Source organism: Populus euphratica, unplaced genomic scaffold (assembly GCF_000495115.2).
Source record: "Populus euphratica unplaced genomic scaffold, PopEup_1.0 scaffold15.1, whole genome shotgun sequence".
Classification (NCBI taxonomy): domain Eukaryota; kingdom Viridiplantae; phylum Streptophyta; class Magnoliopsida; order Malpighiales; family Salicaceae; genus Populus; species Populus euphratica.
The window spans coordinates 1,272,433-1,294,437 of NW_011499874.1; the positions used below are offsets into that span (position 1 = coordinate 1,272,433).

At 31.2% G+C, this 22,005-nt stretch overlaps 3 protein-coding genes across 4 annotated transcripts; 2 read left to right on the top strand and 1 right to left on the bottom strand.

The window, feature by feature from the left end:
* Nucleotides 1–1,177: 1,177 nt before the first annotated feature.
* Nucleotides 1,178–12,966, top strand: LOC105128041 (Tetratricopeptide repeat (TPR)-like superfamily protein). 2 transcript variants are annotated; one of them, XM_011029539.1, is made up of 3 exons: nt 1,178–1,196; nt 10,792–11,078; nt 11,531–12,966. In XM_011029539.1, the coding sequence occupies exons 2-3, from the start codon at nt 10,833–10,835 to the stop codon at nt 12,764–12,766; spliced, it is 1,482 nt and encodes a 493-aa protein (XP_011027841.1). In that variant the 5' UTR covers nt 1,178–1,196; nt 10,792–10,832; the 3' UTR covers nt 12,767–12,966. The 2 variants fall into 2 exon arrangements, with proteins under 2 accessions (XP_011027841.1, XP_011027842.1); XM_011029540.1 differs by lacking the exon at nt 1,178–1,196 and adding an exon at nt 11,168–11,200 and having other exon boundaries at nt 11,020–11,078.
* Nucleotides 3,682–5,884, top strand: LOC105128042 (heat stress transcription factor A-2c-like). Its single transcript, XM_011029541.1, has 2 exons — nt 3,682–4,250; nt 5,436–5,884. The coding sequence occupies exons 1-2, from the start codon at nt 3,951–3,953 to the stop codon at nt 5,763–5,765; spliced, it is 630 nt and encodes a 209-aa protein (XP_011027843.1). The 5' UTR covers nt 3,682–3,950; the 3' UTR covers nt 5,766–5,884.
* Nucleotides 12,967–17,391: 4,425 nt separating the features above from the next.
* Nucleotides 17,392–21,083, bottom strand: GRXS17 (thioredoxin family protein). The gene is made up of 3 exons (XM_011029542.1): nt 20,772–21,083; nt 20,615–20,689; nt 17,392–18,905 (listed from the first exon to the last, which is right to left on the bottom strand). The coding sequence occupies exons 1-3, from the start codon at nt 20,940–20,942 to the stop codon at nt 17,673–17,675; spliced, it is 1,479 nt and encodes a 492-aa protein (XP_011027844.1). The 5' UTR covers nt 20,943–21,083; the 3' UTR covers nt 17,392–17,672.
* Nucleotides 21,084–22,005: the final 922 nt, after the last annotated feature.

The following is a 22,005-nucleotide window of genomic DNA, read 5'->3' on the forward strand; positions in this document are numbered from 1 at the left end:
CTAAAACCAGCCGACTTTGATTTTTTTTTTTTTTATGATTTCTCATATTTTTTATATTTTTTATATTTTTTGTTATTTAATACATTTTTAATCCCATATCTTTTTTAAAAATTACAATATCACCATTTGTCATCCATTATTTATTTTTTTATTTCAATTAAAATACAAATCCTTTTTTTTTTTGTTATTTTACTTATAAAACAATTTTAGCTTGCTTTTACTATCAATCTCTATTCTTATCTGGATTATTATTTTTTTTTAAAAAATATTTCACACAAGTTTATTTAGTATATTTTATTATAATATATTAAATGAAAAATAATACGAGAGATGAAAAAATTATTAAATTTGTTAATATGTATAATTGAGTTTGACTTATTAACTTGAATTTACTTTGTTTTTTTAATTAAGTATTGTTTTTATATATTTTATCTTTTAAAATTAAGTTAATTAATAATTAAATTTTATAATTTATTTTTTATAAAGTTATGTCCTATGCCAAGTGAATTCAATATATTGCCACTTAAATATTAAATAAAAATATTGTTTATTGTCACTGTATCAATTGTTTTATATATAAAAAATTCAATATATAGTAGATTTTGAATCCATAACTAATTTTTTTAAAAAATATATTAACAAAGCTTTTGTATTTATTTTTTGAAATTTTTTAAAAAATTTATTTTAACTTCTATCTAGCGTCAACCAATGGTTTTGTATAAAAATATTGCGTGCCAGAATATTTTTTTTCAATGAAATTATGGCAAAGATAATGGTAGGACATGTCTCTTTCCATAAAATAGTTTGTATTTCTTTATACTTTGCACATAATATATTGTGATATTTATATTAAATATATGTAATGATATGCTGGGATGGGCTATGCATCCACCATCACGATGCCTAAAGCTTCTTCCTAAAGGTCAGATATGTGAGGACCCGGCAAAATAACATGAGATAGCGAACATGTGATTCTAGCTGACGGAAGATGTCCAATCCTGCCCCTACTTGGACTTGTCAACTCAGGTTTTTTTTTTTTTTTTTAATGTTTTAAGAGTATAATTGTAATTATTTTTAAAATATTTTTATTTAAAAATATATAAAAATATTTTTTTATTTTTTAAAATTATTTTTGATATTAATACATCCAAATGATCTGAAACTATAAAAAAATATTAATTTAAAATAAAAAATTAATTTTTTTTAAAAATACTTTTAAAATATAAAAATAAATATACTTTTAGTTCTTATTTTTCTGGGACATTGAAATAAAAAATTTAATTTTGGTTGATTAACAAGTTATTTTGAGGATATTTTTATTATTAAATAAAAAATTAATATTAAGTAGATTAAAAATATTATAACAACCAGTATATTTCTATAATTGTTTTAATTAGTTTTGAAGAGCTATATTAAAGCTCCTACTTGGCTAATCTGACAATAAAAGATAAACCTTATTGTATAAGATATTAGAAGACTAATATTAAATATGTCATCAAACTATTTGAATAGTATTAATTTTAAATTTAACCCGCTTCCTCTTTTTTTTTTTTTTTTTATCAATTTGACCACTAAAATATTTTAATTTTTTTATTAACCACTTTAAAAAAAGTTAAACTTTCTGTAAAATGATGTTATTTCTTACAAGATAATAGTATAGTTTTGATCAGAATTTGGATGAAAAGTTGTAAAATAATGAACTTTTTAATTGAGGATTTTTGAAAGTTTAATGACAAAATTAATATAAAAATTATTTGATAACATCTATTGCTAGATGGTTTTTCTTTCTCTTTAAGATTTTAAGATCCAGCACACCAGGACACCATTCTATTGGTAGTCATTCTTCTAATTTCAGAGGCTATTTAAAAGTATATTTATGATTATTTTTTTTAAAAAAATTTATTTAAAAATATATTAAAATAATATTTTTTTTATTTTTTATAAGTTATTTTTAATATCAATATATAAAAATAATTTAAAATAAAAAATAAATAAAAATTTAAATTTTTTAAAAATATTTTTAAAATACAAAAACATACATTGTTGCCATAATAATTCCTAGTAGAAGATTTTCTCTGCCGTGCCAGAACTTGCTGTTTGCAAATTGCTTTTTAAAATAGACAAAATTTTCTTTGAATAAGACATGACCGTCTTTCTCCCGACATGACAACGATTCGATGAAAAAGAGATAGGGAAAAGCAATGAATTCTTTCTTTCGTGCTGGTTTGGAATTGAAATTAAATCTGTTTTTTTTTTTTTTTTTTTAAAATTTTTAATTGTTTTCATAATTTAATGTTAAAAATAAAAAAAATTATTTTAATATATATATATATATTTATTTATTTTTTTGAAAAAAAAACAATGTATACCGCAATTCCATACAATGAAATCACCTTTTGCATCAGTCAACACCTAACCACATCAGTAGTCAAATCGAGTTTGCTACCCTCAGGAAGATTCTAACATTAATTATGGCGTGAGAGAGAGAGAGAGTTTTTATTTTTGCGTTTTAATTTGTTTTTTAAAATATATTTTAAATTACTTTTTATTTTAAAAAATATTAAATTAATTTTTTATATGTTTTTTAGGATATTTTTAATATTCTATATTAAATATATATAAAAATTATTTTAATATACTTTCAATTAAAAAACAATTAGCAACATAATAAGAAAAACACTTAAATTTAAAATTCTAACTAACAACTCTTTGTTCAAATTCTTGATTGACGGATGAGAATTTAAAAATTGATCCGCAATTCATATCTCTTTCCATCTTTTATTTGGAATCTTTTTCCTTTTACAGTGAGGAACATATCTAATTTTTTTATTTAAGGAATAATAAATCATTTATACTAAAATTATGAGATTTATAAGAATATTATTTCTTTCAACCCAAATTAGTTACCATAATTTTTTTTTCAATTCAAAAAACATTTTATATTCTTTTAAGTAATTCTAATATATGATATTAAAGATAAAATAATATTGAAAAAATATATTTTATAATTAAAAAACATTTAAGAAAAACATCAGTACAAAACACATCACCAACCAGCCTCTTGATATAAACTTTTTAGTCGCATCCTATGGTTTCTCGATATTGGGATTGGATGGATGAAGGGATTACAATCATGCAATGAACTCCTACAATTCAATAATGGCATTAGGCAGACAAAGAAGCTCGCCAGACACTTCCCAAGAAGGGTCAAAGTTCCCTGCCCTTCTTTTGGTTTTGTAGGTTGACCTTAATGATAATTGGTAATTAATTCACCCCAATCATATCCGTCCAATGCTATCCATCTGATTAGTATTGTAGAATCCGTTCTTCAATCAATAGAATCAGAAACCTATTTCTTTTGTCTTTTCTTGAAAAAAAATTGCGAAAGCCCCACAGCACAGCTCCGTAGAATGAAATCTATGGGCTACTCTCTGAATGGGAGAAATTAGGTTCAAGTAAGTGAAAGTACTTGGCTTTTGTTTTTTGTTTTATAAGGGGAGAAAAAGAGAGGCTGGAATTTCCACCGTATAGACTATAGTTTGGCCACTCCAATCGTTTGGCTACACAATGTTTTTATTTATTTTTATTTATTTTTTCAAAGCAGAATATATGTACTGACTTTTGAAGGGGTAACGTCTACAATGTAGAAAACGAGTGACATAAATTCTTGCTACTATTATTTTTTTGGAAGAAATTGAGAGCAAAGTAACAGGAAGGGGATCTCCAAGAATGGTTGCCTTCCGATATAAGAAGGTTGCATGCACCTAAAGAAAACAAAAAGGTAAGAAAAGACTAAAAAAATCTAAAAGAAATAATAGGAAAAGAAACAGTCCACCTTCCAGGGTGGTTTCCTGGAGGGTGTTGATCATGATATATATTACAAGTAGAAATTAAGCCTCCCCATTTAATAAGAAACCTCTCGGATTCCATAAATCTAGCTGAGCCAAAACATGGCAGCCAATTTACTGCAGCTTGATCCAGGCGCAACAAGCAAGATCAGTTCTTCAAGCAACATCAAGTCTCCGAAGACAAAATGTCCTGCTCCATTTTTATCCAAGACCTATGACTTGATAGAAGAAGGTCGTGCAGATGGAGTTGTCGATCATCCTCATGGCAAGAGAATTGTTTCTTGGAATGCAGACGGAGATGGGTTTATAGTATGGTCTCCAGCTGAGTTCTCAGAGCTCACTTTACCCAGATACTTCAAGCACAACAACTTCTCCAGCTTCATTCGTCAGCTTAACACCTATGTGAGTTATCGTTATATACATGCTTTCATCTTTTAAACATTCGATGCTACCTTTATCATCAAATGCCGAAAGCTCTCCTGTTTTTTCGATTTTTATTTATTTATTTATGTTGATCACTAAATATAATATACTCAGAAACATTCCTTTAAACACAAGCTAACAGGAAATTAATTAGTAGAATACTATTTATGATCTCCTTCTTCTGCATGATCTAATCCAAGTTAAGAATTGTTTGATGAAGAATATAAATTTCCATGATCAGAGGTGATATAGATTATTCATCTTTGACTGCTTAAGAAATACTGAGTTCTAAAAGTATACGGTAAAAAATGGACTACCACGTACTAAATTTACTATTGTTGTATAACTATAAAATATGGAGCATGCACTGTTTTATCATGTGGGTGGGTGAGCTACAATTTATTCAAGAATGTTTTGATATGGATGAAGATATCTTGATTCCTTACATATTCAGTCACGATAAAGAAAATGCATTAAAAAAAGAAATACTGAGTCAAAACCTGAGATTTCTGATCCACAAGTGTCAAAATAATCACACTGCGTATCGCCTTAAGCGATGACTTTTTCAGGGAGCAAACCTGGACTTCAATTCATGTAAGCAAGCACCACAAGCTGCTGTCATACTGTTTTTATAATCCATGTACGCATGAGGCAGAACCTTTCAAATCTTACAAAATTCTTGATCTTGATGACAACGATGGTTTTTATTACTAGGCAATTAGTAGAGTGGCAAGTTTTTGTCGAGTTTTTAATCTGTCGAGGATAGGAAATGTTAGAATTTCAGATGAAGCAAGATAATGTCAAGATCACAAAGTGTAACAATGACACCCTCTCCCTCACCCCCTCAAACAAGCTACTGTGGATTCACATGGATTGCGTTAGGTTGACATCTTAGGATAAAAAATACATAAAAAACATATTTAAGTACGAATGGATGAAGACAAAGATATGAAAATGAAATTATTTATGTGATAATTTTGGAATATACAGGATGTATTCTCCCTATTCCAACGTCTCTTCCATCAACTGACAGTAACTAGACATTACCTTGCTGTTTGGAGTCGGTGATATGATTGCATCTTGTGCGCATATACACAGCTACGCTCAAGTCTCATTGTTTTTCGATTTTTTATAGTGATTCTAAAAATATAAATTAAAAGGCAGGGATTCAAGAAAACATCATCGAAGCAATGGGAATTCAAGCATGAGAAGTTCTTGAGAGGGAGGAGGCACATGCTGGTTGAGATCACTCGAAAGAAATGTGAGCCTAGCACGTTTCCGGCATATTTAGAGGCTTCTAATCGAGAGAGTGCAACACTTGCCATGGAAGAAACTAATCGTTTGATACTCATGGAGGAGAACAAGAACCTTAGAAGAGAGAAAATGGAACTAGAAATCCAAATAGCCCAATTCAAAGCTCTAGAAATGAAGTTGTTGGATTGCCTTACTCAAGACATGGGAAGCCACCAGAACAAAACTAGGAGGCTATGCTAAGGTCATATATCTAGCAATGGCCTACGTGGGTCTCTTCTCATAAGCTCCTTCCTTAATGTGTAGCTAAATTATTAACAATTGAAAGCAAAGAGAGAAAAAAAAACAAATATTTGTGTTTATGGTGGATTTTTTCTTTAATGTTTTTGTCCGGTTCTGTTTTGTTTTTTGACAACTTTTCTAATTTATATTCAAAGTGTCTTTCCTTAATTAATTAATGTGTAACCATTAATTAATAATGAGAGCACCTAAATTCAACTTATCTTACGAACTACAAAATAAATGATCGGATGATTTTACAAGGTTTTTAAAAGGATTTTTAAATTTAGTGGCACTTTGATATCGTGTTTTTACTTGCATTTGAGATTGTTTACCTTGAAAAAAATTAATATTTTTTTAATCATTTTAATACGTTGATATAAGAAAACACTAAAAAAAATTATTTTAATATATTTATAAATGTTGATATAAGAAAACACTAAAAAAAATTTATTTTAATATATTTATAAATAAAAAATATTTTTTTAAAATATCCTACATCATAATATTAAATACATATAAAAGCCCAAACACAAAATACCAAGGGAAAGTATGTGCCTACACAAAGTGAGACATTACTTTTATTATAAAATTATAATTATCTATATAAAGTAAATTATATAAAAAAGAGAAAAAAAAGCAATAACAAGTGGTATAATATATATATAATATTGTATAAACATTGCAACTCTAAATTTTTGCAACATTAAAAAAAACTAAAAAGAATAGTTTGTGTTTGGGAGTGGCTGCGGTTGTTTTTCAAAGTACTTTTCATTCAAATAAATATGTAAATAATATATTTTTTTAATTTTTAAAAATTATTTTTGAGATTAACATATTAAAATGATTTGAAAACATAAAAAATATATTAATTCAAAGAAAAAAATTTTAAATTTTTTAAAAAACACTTTTAAAACGCAATGCCAAACACACATTAAGTGTGCAATTTTAACTATAACTATAGATTCATTGACACTTGAATTAAAATAGTAAAATGATAATTTTGCCTTTATTAACATTGCATAAATGGCCTTTGAATATGGAGTATAACAATATTTATGTTGTTTATTGAATAATAAAATTACTAATATACCTTCAGAGGCAAAAACATATGCCTTGGCTAGTAGGGTTAGTTTTGACCTTTTATTTTATTTTATTCGTATAGTTAAATTACCATAAAACCCTTGATTAGAATTCTCTTTACCTTGGGTGAAGAGGTGTTTTTATCTTCTTACTTTGAGTTTTCTTATAGTTATCAAGTATGGTCAGGGGTAGTTTGATATTTTGCATAAATAAATATTTTTAAATTTAAAAAAGACAGCTTTGCATGGGGTTGACGCTGATGCGCATGAGTTTTCCTGTAGTTTTTGTACAACGCAATTTGGCGGCTAAACTATGGTTTCCATATGGCAAAAATACATCAAGTTTTGTGTCGATGACTGTTTATTTTATTCCTTTCTTCTTTCCTCTCTCTTTCTTGGTTTTAAAGCCAACCCCCACACATTTTCAAAGTAGCCCTTTGATTTTTTTTTTTTTTTGGTCTCTATTTTTTTTATTGTTATTTTTTTTATTTTAGATTATCCATACAATATTGGTTTTTGTAGCTTTCAGATTTGGTCTAAATTCTTTTGATTTTGATTTTTTAAAAAAATTATTCTCTTAGTTAGATTATCTTTTCAATTGCATCCCTCAATATTTTATATCATTCTCTTCATTGGATTTTTTTTTTCAATTGCATCCTTTAATATTTGTTTTCACTCTCTTAATATAATTTTTTTTAATTGCATCTCTCAATATTTTAGTTCAAATTCAGTCATTATTTTTTTTTATTGTTAATTTTTTATTTTTAATTCAAATTCAGTCATTATTTTTTTTATTGTTAATTTTTTATTTTTAACCTTTTTTTTAGAATATTTTTTATTTATTTGTTTTATCCCTCGTCATTTTATTGATAGAGATTTTGTTAACTTTTTGGGTCACAAGTTTAAAAGATTGAATTAACTTATATTTTTTTCAGGTCTTTTTTAACAATCAATTTTGTTGATACCATCCTTTTTAAAGTTAATAAAATATTAAGATGTTGCTAGCGTGTTTTTTTTTTTAAATTGAGAATCAGATTATAGATCTGACTAAGTACAATAAGTTGTTTTCGTTAAAATCTATGATTAAAAAAGGAGAAATAATAGTAAGAGGATTGAATTTTTATAAAAAAGTTATCATAATGACGTGCATAAAAAGAATACCTGTTGTAAGAAAAAAATTATGCAGCTCAATTTTTAAAGAACCCAACACTGAAAATTTGAATTTTTTTAAAAACAATGAAAAAAATAACTTGTGTGAACTCGAGATAACATGTCAAACTTGTGATCTACGTTATAAGGCTAAGACAACTCTATAAAAGCAAATAAAAAATAATCATGATTTTTAATTTTCAACCATTTAAATGTTAAAGGATAAAATTAAAAAAAATCAATTAACAAAAAAGATCCAAAAAGACCAATAAACCAAGTAAGTCCGCCAAACCCCGCGAGTAAAATCATACAAATGATATAACTTAAAAGAAAAGAAAATAAAAAATAATTATAAAATTTAATTTTGAAAACCTTGTATGGATATTTTAATAATATCCATTCAAATCTACTAAACTATATAATTTTTTGAACTTGTATTTTAATAATTTACAAAAATTATCGGTTATGATTCTATAATTTATTTAAGAAACTAATTGTATGTGTGTAAATCACAAAAAAGAAAAAGAATAATTAAATAGAAAAAATAACAGTTTTTTTAAAAGATAATAACAAGAGGAGAAATGAATTTCATGCAGACAACAAAACAGAGGGCCTTTGAATTAGGTTTAAGTGACTGGACATTGCCCCCTCGAAACCTGAAAAGCGACTTGCTCCAAAAGCTTCGCGCCCAGCGCTTGAAAGGCGCCCTTCAAACAACACCGAATTGACAAGAACCAGAAATTATGGAGATTTCATACGTAAAACCTTCCTTTTCTCTCCATTTTCCTAATGCGCCAACAAAATAAATAGAACAAGTCAAAAGCTTCATCTTGACTTTCAAATCCTTGCATGCTAAATTTCTCACGATGAACCAGTTCATCAGCTTTTCTCCTTTGAGAGCGAAATGGCAAACCAAGAGAGAAAGACGAAGAAAAAAAGACATGTTAGGTTAGCTGGTAAAACCATTGCCAGTTTACTCCTTCTTCTTCTTCTTCTTCTTCTTCTTTTGTATTAATCATGTTACTGCAAAATTATACATTATACAGTATAATTATTGGACTTTTGTCGTTACTATATTGTTTACATTACGGTTTATAGCCAATTATTCTTTTTAGATCCTTGAAATTCTTGTTTTTTACACTTCAATCATTAAACTTTACTTGATTTTAATCTCATCATGCATCTTGAGTTATGTTTCCATGGTTTTATATTTTGAAATTTGTTTCAATTTGCATACTCTAGCATAGCTGATATATGTGTCATAGAATATTACCATGGTAAATTAAAGATCAATATTATAAAATATAATTTTAACTTATATTTTTAAAAAATTGAAAGAATGACCAAAATTAACACAAAAAACTCATCCATTTTTATTTTTACTTGCTCAAAGTACTTGGAAAGAAATTAGTTTGATCCCTAAAGTTTTCATTTTGGCATTTTTGGGCTGCAATGCATTAAGTTTCTGCATGCTAATCCTAAACGTTAACGTTTCAATCCCTTGAGATTGAGGAAGAGAAAAAGTCTATGAAAAAAAAGGAGAGAAGATATAAAGTGCTCAATCATTCACATTTCAACTACTGTTATCTTGACATCAATGTATTCCTCTTAGAAAAAAGAATTCAATGAAGATGGTTGGGTGGTTTAACCATGTTGAAAAAAGTAGTTGGGGGCTTGTAAAGGGTTTTTTATTTTTCATTTTGATTTTCAATTTTTTAAATGATTCTATGTTGTTTTGGGATTGATAATAGGTTTATTAAAGCTCATATGATATTTTTAGGGGTAATTTTGGATGAAAACAAGTTAAAATCCAGAGATTTGGGGTCTCAAAACTCAAACCCTAATTTTTTAGTATGTTTAGTAACTGAGAAGTGGCATGACGATGACACATTGTTTGCCAAGGCAGGCGATTTGTCACTTGTTCTATTAAAAGAATTCTTCCACGAATGACAATCATCTTTTTTTTTTTTTCAAAAAAGAGGAAATGAATGCTAGGTGCACCCATGCCTTTTCAATTTACTCGCGTAGGCCTAGCCTTTTTTTACATAATTAAATTTTTTAAATTCAATTTTTAATTAATTTTATCTTTGTCATTTTTTCAATGTTTTGGTTTAGCAATTTTTTTAAAATAAAAATTGATTTTTTTTTTATGGTTCGATGATTTTATAATACCTCAAAAGGATTGTTTTAATTTATATTAAATTTTTTCTTCTTAAATTCTAGATGGATCAATTATATTTGAGTGATGCATTTATAAGACCAATAATCATATTTACTTAACAATCATAGTAAACCTCCAAGATAAATAAAAAAAATGTATAAAAAAAAACAATTGAGATAAATTGTTTGCATGTGCATCAATCTTTTACTTCCCATAAGAGATTAACTTTATGCTTTAGTCTTTAATCAATGTTGACAAATATTTTTATGACTTGTCAATTCATATATTTTTCAATTAATTTTATTAAATACATAAATTTTATAATACTAGAAAATATATCCTTAAAACCAAAGGCTTCTTCTCTTATATTAGAAATTAATTTTGAATCCTACTTCAATATCAGGCTTCTACAAATTTATATGAAACAAACACTTCCGTGTAGAACCTAACTTTACATTGGGCTTCAAGAGAAATGGGTCAAAGAAGAAAAGCTCCAAAACAAACAAGCCCAAGAAAGCCCATCCAAGTTCTAAGACCCATTTCTCTTAAACCCCCACCGGCAATGAACAGCAGCGTTTCCTGTCCTTTCTCACTTGAAAAAAATATTCCCTGTTTCTGTCGTCCTGCAAAATCCCAACAATGAACACAAAGCTAATCTCTAAAACCCTAATCCAAAATCAAAATACAATCATTACAAGATCTTACTACACTAACAAAGCTAATAAAGCTACCTTGTACTCAAAAATCAGTCCTTTAGGAAGTACCCCAAGTCTGGAGCCTGAGCTTGACAGTTGGGTCCAAAGTGGAAACAAGGTCAGGGTTGCTGAGCTTCAACGCATTATCCATGATCTTCGTAAGCGAAAGCGGTTCTCTCACGCCCTTCAGGTTTTTTTTTTCTCTTTTATTTTCAGGTTTTCCTTGTTTCTTTTGTATTTTGTTGATTTGGGTTTTGTTTGGTTGCTGGGAAATTGTAGGAAAGGAACAGAAATGAAGGTTGAACTTTAAAGGTAAATGAAATGTTGTAATTTTGCATCAGAATGAGTTTTTACGGGGAAAATGTTAGGCTAGGTGTGGATTTTGACCTTAAGTGCATTACAAGCATGCTCTGTGATTGATTGTTGGCTTTTGAATGTATCTATCTTTCTTTATGAAAAAACATATAAATGTTTTTTTTTTCCTTTTTTGGATAAAAGATGCTATCTTTATAAATTTTGGCTGCCAATGATTTTTTTAATAAAATTTGCTATCCTTTAGAATTTCTGTAGGGTTGATCTTTGTTCAAGTGATAAATTCTTTTATTGTATTGCCTCTTAGTTTGTGGAAATTTGTGGGTGCAGGTGTCTGAATGGATGCATAAAAAGGATATTTGCATATTCTCACCAAGTGAACATGCTGTTCAATTGGATTTGATTGGTAGAGTTCACGGGTTTGTTTCTGCTGAGAACTATTTCCATAACCTGAGGGACCAAGATAAAAATGAAAAGACATATGGTGCGCTTCTGAATTGTTATGTTCGGCAGCGTGAAACTGACAAGTCCATCTTACATTTGCAGAAAATGAAGGAGATGGGCTTTGCCAAATCATCTCTCACTTACAATGACATTATGTGCCTCTACACAAATGTTGGCCAGCATGAGAAGGTTCCTCAGGTCCTAAATGAGATGAAGGAGAACAATGTTTTACCTGATAACTTCAGCTACAGACTCTGCATCAATTCCTTTGGTGCTAGGGATGACCTTGAGGGAATGGAAAAGATTTTGAATGAGATGGAGCACCAACCAGACATTGTCATGGACTGGAACACATATGCTGTGGCTGCTAATTTTTACATAATAGGTGACCTTACAGATAAGGCCATTGATACCCTGAAAAAATCAGAAGCAAGGCTTGATAAGAAAGATGGAACTGGCTACAATCATCTGATTTCACTCTATGCTAAGCTAGGAAATAAGACTGAGGTTTTGAGATTATGGGATCTGGAGAAATCTGCTTGTGAGAGGCATATAAACAAGGATTATATCATCATGATGGAATCTCTACTGAAGCTTAGTGAATTTGAAGAAGCTGAGAAAGTGCTTAAAGAGTGGGAATCATCTGGCAATTTTTATGATGCTCGGGTACCGAATACCCTTATTATTGGGTACTCCAGGAAAGGCTTGTGTGAGAAAGCAAAAGCACTGCTTGAGAACTTGACTGAGAAAGGAAAGATGACTCTCCCTAACAGCTGGGGCATTGTTGCTGCAGGATTCTTTGACAAAAGCGAGGTAGCAAAAGCTTTCAGCTGTATGAAGGCTGCCCTCTGCCTATACGTGGAAAATAAAGGATGGAAGCCAAATCAAAGAGTGATCAATGGCATATTGAGTTGGCTTGGTGATGAAGGCAGTGCTGAAGATGCAGAAGCTTTTGTGTCTTCATTGAAGACTGTCATCCCCGTGAACAGGGAAATGTATCATGCTGTTTTGAAGGCAAATATAAGAGCCGGGAAGGAAGTGCATAGACTTTTGGACGGCATGAAAACTTACAATATAAATGAGGACGAAGAAACAAAGAAAATCCTTAGCATGATGCAGTAGTAAACCTAAAACCTTGGTGTTATTCCATTGAGAACCACCATAACTTGCTTATTCAAACCAAGCCTTTTCTTCTTCTTTTTTGCCCTGAGAGAACCACGCAACTGTTGTAACAATCCATTTTGTTTGTTTAGTTGCGTTGAAGCAATCGGTGGTTCAAATATCAAAGATTATTCCTCAGCAATTGATTCATGTTGTCCATATGAAATTGTTCCAAACAGTGATGAGTTTTATTTGCATGTTGGTCTGTGTAATTTAGCCGCAGCTTTACGTCCTTGAACGAAGGCAAGCGGCAAATATTTTTTACATGCATGCATTAACTGAAGTGCTGCTTGGGATTTGTTGTTTCCCTTTTAGTTCATCAAGAACTTAATATCTGAAACATTTCCTTTTCCAACTGGAGTGGAAGGTCAAAGCAATTGAACTTGTTAATCGTCTCTGTTCAAAACGGGCATGTCATCAGCCTGCCTGTTGTGGCCACGTTTCAACATTTGTAATCAGATTTTGCTCGAGAATTGGGAATGAAATTTACCTTGAAACTTGGCATGCACGGGTCTAGTTCACTGAGTTTTTTGTTGTACAACTAGGTTGGATTTAACAATTATGAATGGGGGAACTTTGCTGCATTATTTTTTTCTTTTTTTCCACAAAGTAAATTCTCTCTATACTTTCTGGTTTGAAGATAAGATTTCTTCTTCACACAAATTTAAGTCGTAAGATAATTACTCTCCTGGAAGCTACCAACATTTACAGAGTGTATTGCTGCTTGTGAAAGAAACCATGCAAGGGGCCTAAGCTCAATTTTCAAAAATCACAACACACACCTACCTCTCTCATCATCTCTAGCTAACACAACATCTCCAACGGAAAAAGGAAAGACAACACTCTTGTTCGAGTAAGCTTTCCTCAATGCTTTTGTTTGCTCTCTTACTTGCTTCTCTGGTGGGAACCTCAAGGGTGGCCATTTCTTCCAAGACTTGGACACGAAGTGAGGTGATCAACGTGCCAAGATTCTGAATGGTTGCTAACTTCTCACACTATCTCTTGACAAAGCTTCTGTTTTCCACTTCCAATCCAGTAACGAGTACCTAATTGGCAGAATTGAAATGCAAATTAAGCTAGTGTCAGGCAACTCGGCTGGCACCGTCGCTACATATCATGAAAGTCCAATATATATATCCCTTTCCACTTACTGATCATCAATTCATTTGGTTCCTCGTATGATGTCTGAGATTCTCAAACATGTCTCAACATTTGTGAAGCTACCTTCTCAGGTGAACACTTATGTTAGGTCACGACCCGGGTTATCTAGTAGCTCCATCTCAAGGATAAATTGGACAATTATAACTTTTTTAATAAAAAATGTTGAATTAACACCATAGTTAAAAGTTTTGATGGGCCAATCCATGGTGAGATGGATTTTGAATTTTTAGGCAATGTAGCTGAAGAAGTGATAGATAGTAATATAAATTATATCCCAAAACTTTACCTAACAATTTAAGTTTTTAGGTTAAGATGATTCTATGACATGATATTAGAGTCTTGATGATCAAGCAATCATGAGTTCGAATCTCACCATCTCTATTTATTTGATAAAAATTAAGTATAAGGTAAAATAAGGTTGTGCAAGTTTCAAGCCTAAATGACTTTCATTTAAGAGGGTATGTTAGAGAATAATATAAATTATATCATAGGACATCACCTAACAGCTTAAATTTTTAGGTTGAAATGGTCTTATAATAAAAAACATATGCTTTCCACGCTAATGTGTTCTATCAAAGGAAAGGTAACTGGAAACAACAATTTTATCTCTTGTTTGACTCCACAAAGGCTTTTCATACCTACTTTATCATACTCTATCGTGTCTTGTGGATCGAACAATGTATCATGTAAGTTAAATATATATGATTTAAAAAAAAGCTTCAATAATTCTTATATGCAAAAATATTAGATTTATACTTTCAAATACTAATTTGCAATTTGTTATGCTTAGCAAATTCTTAGTCAACAACACCATAATGTGTTCCACAACTCAGAATCAATTGGTGTGCCATTCTCAAAAAGGGGTACTTGTAAAGACTATTGGACACCGGTTCATTTCACTACTTACAAAAATTTCAAGGTAAACACTTATGTTAGGTCACGACCCGGGTTGTCTAGTAGCTCCATCTCAAGGATAAATTAGACAATTAGTATATAACTTTTTTAATAAAAAATGTTGAATTAACACCATAGTTAAAAGTTTTGATGAATTAACATGCGTTTGGATATCATGATTCAAAATATCAATATTTAATTGATGTCACGGTTCATAAACATGACATATAATTGAAGTCATGTTTTTAGATAATGATATTAATTAAATATCGTAGTTTAGAATAACAATTAGCCATCCCAATTATTCCATGAAAATTCTAACAACAAATTTCTCTGCAACTAAATTTGATAAAAAATAGGTCTTATGAGATTTATTATTTAGCTTATTAATCTACATTTAATTTAATTAATGATTTTAAAGAGTGAAAAATTTTCTAGTTTTTACAAAATTTTTCCTATATAGGAACTATGCCAAAATTTTAGTTCTCCTTAAAAAAACATGCAAAGAATCCCAATAATCAAACTCTTTAAATTCTCGTTTAAGCCATTCTTGATATGTTGAATTCAACTTGTACTTCTTTCGTACCCCAAATCAAATTTGTATTTTGAAGGTTCAGAAAACATCCTCATCAAATCTTTCTTTTATAGTTGGGTCTTTGAATTTATGATTGAAATTATTAACAAAATGTCGAGCACAATATCGATGATATCTTGTAGGTTTAGATTCAATTTTTGCTACCCTATTTTTTATGTCTGCATGTCTATCTGATACTATATATATATATATCTATATATATATATCCTGCCTGTTTATTTAATACTATATATATATGTGTGTGTGTGTGTGTGTGTGTGTGTGTGTTCTATCATCGGTAATATATCTTTGTTATTAGATATTTTATAAGAGAGAGAAAAAAAACAAATTGGATTTTAGTCAATTGGACATAATTTTAACTAAATTACAATACTTTAATCCTAATTAGCAAAATTCATAGCACATTCAATTAAATTCCTAAAATCTAATGCAAAAGCATGCTTGGCCAAAATGAAATATAATGCATGATATTAAATCTAATTGACATTTTCATGATTAATTGTATTAAATCAAACTCAAATTCATTGCAAATTAAAATAATTAAAAAATATATCAAATTCTATAACTTATTAACAATTCAATGCAACATGTAATTCATCATAATTCTATTGCATTCATACTCTATTGCGTAAAATCATTAAACATATTTGATTAGTTATTAGTTGATTCCAACAATCCAAAAAAAATTCTTAAGTTGGCAACTTATTCAAAATTAAATGCAACACACAACTAATTGAGATAATTAATTCATAATTAAATTTATTTATTTTCATGTTCAATTATATCAAATCAACACTAATTAATGGTATTCATAACTTATTTATTATTAATTCAACAAACTATAAATTCAACCTAAACAGTCAATTCATTTCAACTAAATCAAACACAAATACATAACAACAAACTCTAATTTTTTTTAATGCTTGCAAATAGAAGTTTAATGTGAAATAAGTCGATTTCTTAATTTTCCGCTTCCATTCAACATCTTACAAACCTTTGTCAACTTTCGCCACGAAAGAAGGAAAAGAAAAATCAAAGAACCAATCGTTGTATCAACATTTAATTTGTCCAAGTTTCTGGTGCAATCCATGCTCTTACCAAAGGATCTGACCATGTCAAACACAACTTATATAAGCGAAAGACCCCAATTGCATTTCCACGAAAGCAAACAGAACTTCACTCCTGCCCGCAAATCTCCTACGTTTTGCAGAGTAAAAACTACTCCAGAAGACGCAGACTTAGAATCCATAACGAGTTGAAAAAAATGTAGACACTTGTGATTTGCTTATTTGAAAGAAGCGAGTGTATTCCCACAATTAATTTAAAATTAATAATAGAAGAGGACACTGCTATTAAGAGCCACAATTTTGTTATAAGGAGTTAAATGGACAATTGATGCCCTGTTTACAGAGGAAATAACCAGGGGTGTGCTTTTGTGAAGTTGAACAACATTCAAAGTGATAGGCCAGTGCAATCCATTTGTCCACAATGAATGTTACGAGGATCAACATTCAAAGTGCAGAGCATCTGGTTGACTTGGGAAAAGTTTTTCTAGTTTGAGGACCAACATGAAGGAAATTTGTCCGTATTTGATTTTTCAGTTGAACTTGCAATTTGGCCGCGAGATGAAATCGTCTTTCATCTGGCAAGGAAAGGAAAGCATGTACATGCCTTGGCCAAGCAGTGAAGCACGTATTGTGAACCCAAAACCACCTTGAGGTTTTTGTTAGGGTACACTGTAATGTCCCCTTCTGTTCGACCAATCTATCCCTTTATCTGTGAACTCTGACTATCAGGATTTACCACATTAAGACTGCATTTAACGAGTAATAGACAGAAAGATCAACCCAGGGTGCATGTGAAAAAGATAAATATCCCTTCACCATGATAAGAAACGGGAAAAATATTGCATGTTGCATGCACTGACACATAGCAATAACACTGCGCGAAGGAAAAACCTATAATTCATCCATTGTAAAAGCAATCCAAAACATACTTAATACTATTTGAACCACGTAGCACGCAAATCTTTCATAATATAGCTTAATTATCCATCAGAAAACCATGCAAGGCATCAGGACATTGATGAGAAAGTACATTGCGCAAATTTCATGCTCGTCACTCAAGTATAACACCAACAGACACAGACACCGCTAACATGACTGGAAAACAAAGTTTAGATTTGCCTGGCATTATTTGAAAGAATTGATGTCAACCCTACTCGGATAGGGTAGATTGCAGTTCTCCGTTGTCTCGCAGCTCCATTATAATATCACAACCACCTATTAGCTCACCTTTGTAATAAAGCTGAGGAAAGGTTGGCCAGTTTGAGAAGACCTTTAGTCCCTGCCTCACTTCCTCATCTGATAAAATGTCAAAGGATTCAAAACTTACACCCTCCTCCTTCAGGGCATTTACAACTTTGGAACTGAAACCACATCTGGGGGCATCTGGGGTACCCTTCATGAAGAGCATCACTGGTGAAGAAGTAATCAGGCTCTTTAAGCGTTCTTCTATGGTCTCCTTGTGAACAATACCTTTCTCAATCAAAACCTTTTGAAGTTCCCCACTTTTCTGCATCTCCAGCACAATGTCTGATCCACCAATAAGTTCACCTTTGATGTACAGTTGAGGGTAACTGGACCAGTTGGAATAAACTTTAAGCCCCTGACGGACTTCTTCATCGGTGAGAATATCAAAGGTCTCAAACTTCACCTTTTCCTCTCGAAGGATTTCAACTACCTTCCCACTGAAACCACACTTTGGTTCAGTAGGTTTTCCCTTCATAAACAACATAACTGGGTTTGAATTAACCAGGCTTTCAAGTCTGGAGGTCAAGGTCATACTCAATCCAGTGGATTGTGCAATGCCACCCTTTCCATTTTCACTTCCACTCACTTTTGCCCCACTGGAACCAATAGTATCAATTCCATGGTCTCTGAAAACTTCTTTTAATTCACCACTCTCATGCATTGCGATTACGATGTCACATCCCCCAAGAAGCTCTCCCTTGCAGTAGAGCGGAGGAAACGTGGGCCAGTTCGAGAACAACTTCAACCCCTCACGAACCTCAATGTCGGAGAGGATATCAAAAGTTCCAAATTTCACATTTTCACCCTTCAAAATATCAACAACTTTTCGGCTAAACCCACACCTAGGCGCTTCAGCATTCCCTTTCATGAATAGCATGACAGGATGAGAGCCAATCAACTGTTGCAATTGATTTTTTAATGCATCACTGAGGCCAGGTTGCACTTGGTTTGCTTGTTGCAAGGAGCCATGTTCTTTGGTGAACTCTTTGACTGTTTCAAGAACAGCAGGTCCAGCAGCCATTCCAAGGCTGGCAGGGGCTGCAGGTTCTCCAGGGTTAGCTGAGCCAGCAACTTTAGCAACTTTGTTTGCCAAACTGGAAGGATCTGCACCTTCCAATGTATCAACTGCCTTGCCATCCTGATGACGAAAATGCATAGAATGGCTGATCAGTATTCACAGTGAGAAAAAAATGTTTTCAAAGGATGAGAAAAGTAATCCATTTATAGGTTGATATACAATCATGTGTATGTGTGAAATCTTGCAAAAATAGAATATCTAATTGAAACTATCAGGTCATTTTCTTCACTTAAGAACACAAAGATGATGGCAACACCACAACCAACACATAACATAGAGTGACCAAATGCCACTCCACATTGTTATAGTAAATTATCCAAAGTTATTATTTGAAGTTATCTAATAGGTATTTTGTACAACGAGGCTGTCATTGAGCTGAATTTATGTCCAAAACTCCAAATGTGATTTGTGAGTCATCTAGCAGATGGGGGTGTTCCATGTTCAAAAAACAGACCAATCAACTCAAACTGAATCAAAGCAATTTCATGTGTTTATTTATTAAATGAACAGCCCTGTAATTTGAAGAAGAAAAGGATATGTTAATCAGGACAGCAAGTTGAGTCTCCCTGAACCTGCCAGCAATCAGACTCAAAACTAACCAGATATCAGGTCACCCTATGTCTCATATGGTTACCAAAGTTTTCCTCCCTCCCTCTCTCTCACACAGACAGATGTGATATCTTCCTTTGTCTAAACATATTTCTAAATATTGATCAGAAAAAAACGAATTGTTGGGTTCAAAGCTTCAAGCTTTATATGGCTAACTAGTGGATGTACTTAGTGTGCTTGCACACAGCAAAGAGATTAGGCCCTTTACAGTGACTTGAGTGCATGTGCTACAAGTCAAGAATTTCTCTGGTTTGCATGGCTGAGGAATAGAAATTGTACATCCATCAACTTGCTAGATGAACAGTTTGCCCCAACTCAATCTAGCCCAAGCGGTTTTACAGATTTCAGAATGGTTTTTTTTTAGAAGTTCCATACATGATTATGCCAGGTGGGTGGGTTCTGAAAATGAATGGTTTTGGTTTTGAGAAGTTTGGTGAGCTGATTAGCCAGGTGGGTTTCAAAAATGATCCAATGCTAAGCTGCAAACCCAACAAACAATATTAAATAAGCGGGGAGTGATAAAGCAGTTTTGATTCATTTGGCCAACTATGAATCTTGTCACAAAACAGCATAATCCAAAATTTACAGGAGTGTAAAATAATTAGCATCTTTCTAAAGAGAATTATTGGACAACACTCAATAAACACATCAAAAAAATGCAAAAAGCCACCATATCTCATCATTTGTGAGATACATTAAAGCATCTCAATACTTAAGACCAAAAGCACATGCATCTCACAAATGGCTAGATAGTCGTTCTTAACCCGACAATACTTGACACTACTATTCTTTTTTACACTTCATACTTGCATTCTTCACGGATTTAGTTCTGAATAAAATAAGATATAATAAACCTGTGAGCTAAGACATCACATGCTGGTCCATTCAAGTATCACTTAAGATCATGACTTGCAAATGCGAATTACATAATTCAATACGTTGATTCATCTCTTAAATCAGCCAGTATTCAGACATGCAACGGAATCATAAAAGCAAAACAATCCAAATTAACACAACCAAAACATGTTTTTCTTACAATTCCCTTAAATCCTAGATTCCCAGTTTTAAACAAAGATAATAAAAAAAATGGATAATTCCTAATGAAAACAAAGCATCAATGACAACCAAAAGAGCATACCATTAAAAGAAAAGGAAGGTACCTTCAAGAAAACAAAATAAGGCACAGAAGAGACTGCAAAGGCCTCTGATATCTCTGGTTGCTCCTCTGCCTCAACCTGCAAAACAATACCCACATAAAAAATTCAATAATAATAAAAAAAACACACCCACATAGAATTAGAAATACATATTACATACCCTGAGAAAATGGGTCCTGGGGAAATCAGTACAGAGATGGGAAAAGACTTGGTCCATTTGTTTTGAGGCATCACACCATGTTGCCCAGAAGTGAATGATCACTGCTTCTCGACTTTTGGTTATGTTATCAAGTTCAGCCTTTGATTTCACGTCCTTCACTGACCCACCCATCTTGTTTTGATAACCCCAGACGGAAACCACACTTACAGAAACTTGCAGAGACACAAGACAAGTGCCCTTTCCCTTTTCTTATCGACAGAAACACAGTTCTTCAAAACCTAGAACCCACTGTTTCGATTCTCTTTAATATTCTTCTATTTTATTGGTTTCTTTTTTATCAAACTATATTTTGACCCCCACAAGATTCAACAATCTTCAACTTCATCCCTTTATACTAAAGGTTTCCTAATATAAAATCCCAGGTCCTAACCAATGTTTGAATATTTATATTAAATAAATAACTATCGGTAATTAGAACTTAATCCTTTTAAAAGAAGTTCCTCTTTTTACAAATGCTTTGAAGGATGCATAGACCAGAAAGAGTCATAGTTATTAAACTTATGGTATTGAGCAAGAAAATTTGTGATTTGTAATTTGATTTAGATATAATTTTAAATTGAATGAAAAAACATTAATTTTAATTGATCTAATCAAGTTTTGATTCAATTTTAGTAGTGTAAACTTTAAGAATTTTTTTTAAAATAAATTGATATTATTTTAATAAAAATAATTAATTAGAATTGAAGTAACTCAATTTTTTTCAACCATTCTTAAGTTCGTCTAACTACAAAAAGAATTTTTTTATATAGATAAGAAAGGAATTGGTGAAGGGCTCTTACAAAGTGCAGAAAAAATTATTTTTAAAGTATTTTTTACTTAAAAATATATTTAAATAATTTTATTAAAATAATTTTTTTATATTAACACATTAAAACAATCCAAAAATATTAAAAAATTAATTTAAAATAAAAAAATTTAAAATCAACTACACTCTCAAAAACGTCTGAAGCAAAAAAAAAAAAATGAAAAACTGTAGGATTAATTGCTATCTAAAGGGACCAAAAAATACATTTGGGGGGATCATGAGCTTTCTTATGGCATTTCATGCAGCAGAATCAGTCACTGTCCATTTCTAGAGATGAACTCTGTGGGTCCCGGGTGGGATAGTGGAGGACACGTGTAAGCATTTTATTAGAGACTGGGTGGCGTGTTGGGCTACAGTGACATTTCCTTT